The 8,939-nt window shown below is 48.2% G+C and overlaps 1 protein-coding gene across 1 annotated transcript; it reads right to left on the minus strand.

Moving 5' to 3' along the window:
- Positions 1-2,504: 2,504 nt before the first annotated feature.
- BAMBI (BMP and activin membrane bound inhibitor) lies at positions 2,505-6,781 on the minus strand. The gene is made up of 3 exons (XM_048951830.1): positions 6,597-6,781; positions 3,723-4,010; positions 2,505-3,334 (listed from the first exon to the last, which is right to left on the minus strand). The coding sequence occupies exons 1-3, from the start codon at positions 6,670-6,672 to the stop codon at positions 2,919-2,921; spliced, it is 780 nt and encodes a 259-aa protein (XP_048807787.1). The 5' UTR covers positions 6,673-6,781; the 3' UTR covers positions 2,505-2,918.
- Between the last annotated feature and the right edge of the window lie 2,158 nt (positions 6,782-8,939).

Consider the following 8,939-nt stretch of genomic DNA (forward strand, 5'->3'; position numbering starts at 1 on the left):
TCTTGGATGTTTGATTTCATTCATTGCAATCTGAGAGACTTTTCAGTTAGTCATAGAGAGGGCTGTCCTCCTTACGCTCCAGGGCTCGCTGCACTTTCAAAGGAACGCTTGTTATTGTCTGTAGTGGAAACCCGAGTGCGCAGCACAGTGACAAAGCCAGGGCTCCGTTCTGAGAGGACAGCCGTCAGCCGCTGCCTCACCGCTCTGCTCGCAGCCTCGGCCAGGCCCTGCAGATTTCATGCAGCTTTGTGAGCGCTGACGCAGCACCCGGGGAAGAGCACAAAGGTCCCCGCTTGTTACAGAATGATAGCTTATTTATCCTATAGGAGTGATGACAAACTGGTACTGGTGAGCTCTGCAGACACAACACGCAGTCTCTGTGGAGCACTCAACAACAGCATGCACAGCCCGGTGCGCTCGGACCCCGAGTTTAAGTGAGGAGGGCCAGGGCTCCTTTCACAGCTCACAAAGCTGCTGCCAGACAGACACCAGCGCCCATAACATCGTTCCCTGGACATACAGGCTGTGATAAATCGAAAACCTAGATTCCACCCCGAGAACACTTGAGGGCCTGGAAGCTTCCTCAGCCGCTCAGGCTGTCCCGGGGCTCGGCCCGCGGGGACGGCAGACAGGCTCTTTTCTCTAAAACGTCTCCACAGCGAGGGGCCAATTAGAAACGTTCCTGCTCTTATTAGCTTTTCAATAGCAAGTATAAATAGGCCCTTATGTATTCAAATCAGCAGCAAATGACTGGTGAAGGTCAGGGGATGGTTATAGAACCGTAGGATGTGCTGCTCCAGATCTGCGGAAAAGTTTAGCCATCAGCTCTTATAACCCACCCAGACATCATCACCACTGCTGCAGCCACACCGGACAGATACTTCGGGTTCGTGCCTTCCTGCACCAAGTTGCCAGCCAACGATTCCCCGATATGGCAGAGCAGACAGTTGCCCTAGAATTTGGTATTGGTGCAAATAGAGCTGCTGTAGGAACGCAACACTTTGAAAGGTCACAGGCAGGCTCCTAACGCAATTGCAGCCACGCAATCAAGCAGTAGGAAAAGGAAAAATTCTGAGACTGAAATGCGCTGCGTTAAGAGCAATTAGTTCTTCAGGCGCTTTGTGGAAGAGCGAGCCAGCAAGCTGCCGTACAGAAATGAAGCTGGCTCCCCTAGGTTATACCTGAACACTGTAAACCTGGGCACGGTGGGACCAAGGTTCACAGGGTTCTTGGCCAACGTGTTTAACTGTGAATGAATTTGCAGCACTCCTATTTACACAGCCCACTGATAGTACCCAGCAGTACCACCACACGTCAGAGAGTACGTTCAGGAATAAATGCTTGTGACATGGAACCAGGTTTCCCTTCCTTACAGCTCCCTGTATTTCTGGCTGCATATCCCAAAGCAATCTACGACAGCAACTAGTATACAAGACCCAAACATTGCTGCAAAATTTTTGCAACCCTTGCATACACGATCTCCTCATTTGAGAGGATACAAGCTCAACTGTAGGACAAGAAGAGGAGACAGAAGTATTTCTAAAGCCATTTAAACATAGACGAATACAAAGTTTTCACTAAATTTTGTCTCCAGCAGCAGCATTTTGAATTTTCCTTTTGCCACTATGCAGCATCTACTTTTAAACAAAGTTTAATTCTGCTTAGTAAAGCAAGAAAAATACTTTAAGCTTCAAATAGTATAAGCTCCTTGGATAATCCAGAAGTTGCTTTTGACTATAGCCACTAGACACTGAATAAAAGAAATAACTGAAAGAAACCAACATGTTGAAGGAAAAAGAAACATTGAAGTGTATAAACATAGACTGGGACAAAAAGCAACCTATACAAAAGCAGCATAAAGAGACAGAGATTAAAGTGAGCTCATTGTTGATTCTCCAGTTAATCAGTCCCACACAGAAGTAGCAGCATGTTACACTCAGACTATAAAAGAGCATGGCAGATGTTGTGTTCCATAGTGCTCAGAGGTTAGCAGCAGGAAAAATATATATTATATATATAAACACACACACACTCCCACAACAGAGAAGGTCATGAGGCTTTCCATGAGTTCCTTCCCACTCCCTCCCCATCCCCAAATAAAATTCGAAAGTAGAAGGTACAAAAGAAAAGAGTTCCATACAAAAGAAAAATAAGTTAAGAGAAAACAAGTATTGTGAGACAAGCAAGGAAAATGAACTATAAGAATCAGGAGAAATTTTCTGGTAAGTTTTGCCTGCAGAGAAGATGAAAAAGTTATCACATAGTTCAAAAGAACTCACATAGCCACAAGGAAAAAAAAAACTAAAATAGTCAAGAATGGAGGACGCAAGTTCATTGTCCCTGAAGTACTAAATAGTGAAGCTGTCACTCTCATTCACAAGTAATTGCCTAGTTCTCCACAGCAAAGAGGAAAACAGGCTATGTCTGCAGTAACTATTCTGCACAGCAGTACCACATTTACCACTCTGATTTATTCCCACCCAGAAAAAAAGGGAAAAGACGATTGTTTTCTAAAACAAAAAGTCACAAACAAGTTTCAGACAAAATATATATATTTAAAAAAAATCTTTACAATAAGTCAGGAAACATAGGAGCTTGCATAGAGTTTATTATAATAACTCAGTTCTCAGCTCCCTACAGTTCAGATAACCCTGGTGACAGTGTTTACAACTTCTAATTTTTGCTTTCATAACTTTAAAGCAAACAATACATTTGAGTGTATTTTATTCTGTGCAAATAAGATAACTTTTGGAATCCTTCAGAAGAAATATCCAAGATTCTGTTTGTAGAGGTCCTTTGTTTCTCAAAGATGATTTATGAGAGTTTTTCTTTTAAGATAAAGTGCTCCTGTCCAGCAGAACCCAAAGGCCTTCAAGAGTTCAGAGAGTAAGTTTAGCTCAGATTAAAAAAATAATTGGTCATACAAATTCCAGCTTCCCATGTCCACTGTACATTCCCCAGTGGACTAGCGATAGGATCTTATCATTGCTGAGGTCCGAATGTCTCATTTTATCACAGGTCATGCAGCAGTTCTCGTGACCAGTTACAGGCACCATGCATTCCAGGTCCAATTTTGCTACCTGTCCTTTCTTCGAATGATGTCCATGAAAACTATAGTGCAAACGGGAGAGCATTTGCTGTCGTTGATCTTGCAGTCTCTTATTTTCACTCCTGAGCATCCGCAAGGCCAGCATGATAAGAAGCACCAAAATTAGCCCACCAGCTATAGGAACAGCTATTACAGCTGCCCTGAACCATAATTCTTTTGAAGAGGTCAGTTCCTGTACCTTGGTGATAAGATTCTTGCTGTCATGTTGATATCTGCTCCCTTGTCCTGCAGAGGGAGAAAGATGTGAGGTTTATTTCAGCATCAACAATCAGCTTACATATCAGCAACTCCCTGAAAGTCTGCACTGACAAGTCTAAGGAGTCTACACACTGCGCCGTACTGAGAGAGAAGTTTCCAAGGGTGTTTATGACATGGAATTTCTTGCCCTGACAGCTGATTTAAGGAGGAATGCCACAGATAAGCAAGACAGACCTCTAACATTAACACACATAAAAGCTACTCAGCTGATATGCTCCCCTGCACCCAGCCACCCGCTTCTCCCTCTGCTGTCTCTATTTACATTAATAACAAAACTAACTGCAGACCTTCAAGATCTGACTGCCACTAGCCTGAAGGCTACAAGAGCAATTTCAAAGAAGCTTCCTCACCCTACCTGAAGTCTCACCCTTGGAAGGAGACAAAACATCATGTAGTCCTCTGTAATTGCACATATCTTCATGACAGCATTCCAATGTGGACACGGTGGTGCCAGAGTGGTTCTGTGCCTGTTTAGCTTGGCAGATATCAGCTGTGCTTGCAATAGAGTCCAAGCAGCCATGAGTAAGTGGGGAATGTGTATTCTGAGGATCAAGCAGTCTGGAGAAGCAGGCGCTAAGCTCGGATTTGCACATATAGCCAGTCGCAACACAGTGTGCAGCATCACAGTAGCATCTGATTTCACCTAGAAAATAAAGTTGTGCAAGATACCGTTAAGAATGTGGTTCCTTAGAGACCCTTTGCTAAATACTCTTCTTATCAGCTGTAAGCAGTACATGCGAGTCAAACTTGGTACCACTTTCAGGGTACACCCCTAGACTGTAAATCCAGGAGAGCAGGGGGTTGTTTCCCTTCCATAGCTTTGCAGTGCCTGTCTCCTTGTAACTTTAATCCCAGCAAATGCCTTGAGGCACTTGTTTTAATTAGTAGTACTGTGGCCCTTTGAATTAAAGCAAGAACATTTCACTAAAACAGGGATGGGGAATGGGGGAAAGGGAGGGGGGCAGGAAGGTCAAAGTGGCGCTTTTTTTCTCCCCCCAAGTAAAAAACTAACAAGACTGTTTTATAGCTACTTCCACTCCTCATCAGCAGTTGCATTACACTGCATTTAAGAAGAAATCCCAGTTCTAAAAGCAATACACACCTACAGTCCTACAAAAAAGTCACATCCATGTTATAGTAAATCATTACTACAGGAGTAGCATTCTACTTTTATGAACTGAACACTTCTCCTCACTGGGCATAAACACACAAAAACTCTACATTAAATGTCTGTGTGACAACAACAAAAAAAACGGAACTGTTGAATTGTTTATTACCTCTCAGTACTGTGCCAGAATTTAAAAGGTTTAACTAACACCTTATAAAGCTATTAGCTAGAACCATTACCATCTAAAATCTCCCAGTCAGGAAGTTTTTTATTGTGTGAAACTGGGCAACTATTGGTAATTTCTACAGAAAGAGAAATTCTTTCTCAAGTAACCATTCATGCAAAAAGGCTTCTTTTTGTCCATCAAAACAGACACAGTACAGCTTACAGTGAATTCCTGCAAACCAATCAGTGTCTTCCAACCCAAATGTGAAGTTATGAGGCTTGAAAGTGCTCCCCCAGATTTTGCATGGAATCCAACATGCGGTGAGAAGGGGAAACACTCAGACTGAAAATCCTCTACCAGCTCTATGAAAAAAAATCAGGAAGCCTCAAAAACTTCTGAAGGAAGCAATAAAGATGTTCCCTCCTTAAAGCTCTTCATGTTGTGCTCTCCAAAACACGCTGGCACGAGTTACACTCGCCCTGATGCAGTGAAAGCTCACTCTTTCTAGGCAAGCTGCAGCCCTGACACACTCACTGTGCCACCAGCCCAGAGTTTAGGAGGAAGTCATGTTTCTGAAGTTATCCTCAGAAGAGATGAGCTACTAATGCACCTGGTCTATCTGCCATCAGAGCAGCACCAAAGCCCTGAAAGCCAAATGAATTGTCAGACCTTCCTTCCGCAGCTTGCCCTCGCAGAAATCGCTCCATAGGCTTCCTGCTGCCACCCTTCCTTGCTTTCTTCTCCCCTCCCGCAAGCCCAGAAGTTGTTCTGAGGGATGTGAACAACACTCAACCAGGTTAGCAGCCCTCTGCCCACCTCCGTGCTCCCCCAGAACACCACCGCCGGCTCCAGGCTCTGCAGTTCCCGCTGCTGTGCAATAACTGCCTAATAGAAGCCAAATGATGGAGTGTCTCACTGTCTCCAATCTGCGTCGACTCCCTTGGGCTCTCAGCGCGAGTAACCTAATTTCTCTTGAATTCACACACATTCCCTTCCAGCATGCTATGGAGCAGCCCCTTTGTGTTTGCGGTTGGCAACAATCATTTTCTAGGCATTTTAAGTAATGTTTTCAGAGAGCGTGTGGAGGGAGAGAAAAAGTAATTTTTGTCAGTTTCTCTCTGTGAGGGAGTTAAAAATAAGCAGAGATCGGGAACCAGCAGCAGCAGCACTGCTATCCGAGGGCCAGAAGCAATACACGCACCGCTGAACCGCCCGCAGCCCTGCTCCACGCTCAGCGCTTTACAGACCCGAGACGATCCTATAACAAACCTGACGGGCTATCATCGGGATACTGCAACTGCTTTTTAATTAAAGCCACGTTTCTGGTCGAACAGAACGGACTCTGTATTGCTGCGTTAAAACTGTATTTCTGTCAATTCATAAAGTTTCTTCCTGTGCTACGCAAAAGGCCAGAAAGGGTATTCGGTGTTTTGAAACGGCGAACAATGCCCTTCTGTTCCCTCCTCTTTCTTGTTACTGTATGTAGCTATTAAAGAAAAATGTCTGCTTTTAGTCAAGATGGCTACAGGAGAGACTGCAGGCTTCTCTCGGAGCGTTTGAAGTCGGCAGCAGCCAGCAGCCTGTGATCCCCTAATTATATCATTATCAGGCACATAGTTTCAGTATCTGCGACTTCACATCACTCAGTCCCTCCCTGCTCTGCCCGCTTTGATGGGGCCGGGAGGCTCCCTTCGCACTGCCAGGGCTGTTATTTAGCCTTAATTACAGCCTGCCTTCCAAAATAACGAAGTACCGCGGCGCAGCAGCTCACCCTGCCCCAACCCCCGGCTGCGGCGGTTCCGGACGGCCGCCTCCGCGTCGCCCCGGGCCGGGCTCCCGGCGACGCCGACGAAGGTCCGTCCGCCCGCCCCGAGGGCAGCGCGGAGCCGCACCCCGGGCGTCCCTCGGTCCCGCCGGGCTCCCCGCAGCCTCCCCCGGGGCTCTGCCGCCCTCACCTCTGGTGAGCAGGACGGCCATGGCGCACAGCTCCAGTTGCAGCCAGATGAAGATGTAGCTGGAATGGCGATCCATTTACCCGCCCGCCACAGCCCGCCCCGCTGGCACGGCCGAGCCGCCCGCCACCGCCTCCACCGAGGAGCCGCTCGCCCGCGGGCGCAGCCGTCGCGCGGCCACCGCTGCGGCCCCGTCCCCGGCTGCGGCGGCGGTGCGGCGAGGACTGCGCGGCCCGGCGGGCGCTGCTCGCTGACACGGCGGCGGCGCCTCCCGCCCCGTAAATACCGGCGGCGCCGGGCCGGGCCGGCACGCCCCCTGCGCCGCCCCATTGGCCGCGCCGCGGCGCCGCCGGGAGGCGGGCGGGGAACGCCGCGGGCACGGCCGCCTCCGCCGACCCCGGGCCCGAGTCCGCCCGCGGCGCCCCCGGGTGGCGGCAGTGCGGGGCAGTGCCGTGCCGTTCGCCCCGTTCGCCCCGCGGAGCTTGGGGCTCGGCAGAGAGAGGAGAGGGGGTACCGATCGTTCCCGTTCCGGATGCGATGGGGCATAACGCATGCCGAGCTTCATAAGCAAATGTAATATCTCTGCCCGCGTTTTGGTGGAGACGTGTTTAATGAATAAACAACGACGCGAAACCCTTTCTTCATGATGAAAGGCGCAGCTGAAATGAAAGCGGGTTGCACGCCCCATGCTGATGGCAGTGCTATGGGGCCTGCAGCAGGTAATGACTGCTGCCCTTCCTGCTGCTCTGCGCCGGTGCTCATGGGTGGGATGCCACAGTCATGCAACACCGTGGTGCCAGAAGTGTCATTACAGCCTTTTTTTCCATGATTGTATAAGAAACACATTTGTACTCCTGCCCAACTCCTGTGGGCCGGGATGCTCTGTGTGGCTCAGGGGACTTTGAGGCCACTGTCACTCCAGGATGGAGCACATGTCTGCTCCGCACCAGTGCAGCCCCCTGTCCCTCTGACATTGGCTTTGAAAAAGCAGCGACAGGAAGGGGAAGCAGGAGGTGATGGTACCACCAACTCAGGGCTCCCCTCATACAGAGCTGAGGCTCCTTCATGTCCCAAACACAGCATGTCCCATCATTAACGTCTCATTGCTAATTTGCTTTTCTATGTTCTCATCTCGTTACTTTTTAAAAGCCTTGATTTCTGCAGTATCTGCACACCCAGTTTCCCATTTATGGTCAAAGCCATCGGGCAGCGTGTATATAACCAATCAATAGCAAAAATTACAGCCTTCATATGAAATGTTCCACACATCTTCCAAGATGTTCTCTATCCAAGATGCAGTGCCCTGTGACAAAGGCATTCCTCCCCTGAAAGAGAAAGGAGGAAACTGCAGTCTGAGGTTGAGATAACTCGGGTTTACTTTGGCAGGGAGGAACAGGCTGGATCTCAGCTAATGAGTGCTGATGCCATCACAAACTATAATGGTTTTACTGCGAGTCTTGCCGTTTGCATATGTATAAGATAGACACACGTGTGCTGCACCGCAGCCTTTGCGCTCATGTTATACATAGCTGCGCTCCACCACAAAGTAATTTTCTAATTCTTGTTTCTGTTTAGAAATTACAAAAACACCGGGATCAGCCAAGCGGTATCTCCCGCTCTGCACTGCTGTCAGACACTCATTTGCAAACATACAAAAATATCATTCATTATAATTTATAATCATTACAGCAACATGTGCGAGTCTGCAGTTATCGTTTCTCCTCTCCCTCCCGCTGGTGACAAGTGCATTTAGCAGATCCCATTTGTTACATGCGATACCGACAGACTGGAAATGGCTTTTATTCGTGGAGCCACATTACTGCACTAAGTAACATGAGAGACTCCTGAATGTCATAAACATCCTGTCCAGGGAGCACGGGCAGACTGGCCAGGAGGCAATGTGCTTGAAATCAGTTTTCAGCAGCAAATTTCATTGACAGCTGTCAAGTCAGAATTGTGAGCTACAATTTACTGTGAAAAATGGGTAAATGGTGTGTGCTGCAGGCAGAGCTGGGGCACCACGGGGACAGGGAAGGGATCGCTCCCCAGCCTCGTACCTCCCTAACTTACATCCCTTGGAGGATGTATGGGTGAAACCGTGCTGCCAAGGTCTGTCTGATCTGCTGTGCGAGAATCACCTGGGGTCCCTTGTCAGGCCACAGCACAAACAAAATCATTCCACTTTTGCAATTCTAATTTGCTTTTGTTTCAGAGGTGAGAGCTTAACAGGGCCAGACTGGCTTTCAAGAAAGGGACAGGAGACAGATCCAGCACGTTCTGCAACCAGAAGGAATGTGGGTTAATAACTGCAGTGAGGAGAGTGTCAGGAGCCCGAGGCCACAGCTC

The sequence above is a fragment of the Lagopus muta genome, chromosome 7, assembly GCF_023343835.1.
Source record: "Lagopus muta isolate bLagMut1 chromosome 7, bLagMut1 primary, whole genome shotgun sequence".
Taxonomy (NCBI): Eukaryota; Metazoa; Chordata; class Aves; order Galliformes; family Phasianidae; genus Lagopus; species Lagopus muta.

Coding starts and splice junctions, on each gene's coding strand:
- BAMBI (XM_048951830.1), bottom strand. CDS start 6,672: ATGGATCGCCATTCCAGCTACATCTTCATCTGGCTGCAACTGGAGCTG. Junction 4,011..6,596: donor GGCCGTCCTGCTCACCAGAG/GTGAGGGCGGCA, acceptor TTTATTTTCTAG/GTGAAATCAGATGCTACTGT. Junction 3,335..3,722: donor TTCCAAGGGTGAGACTTCAG/GTAGGGTGAGGA, acceptor CTCCCTCTGCAG/GACAAGGGAGCAGATATCAA.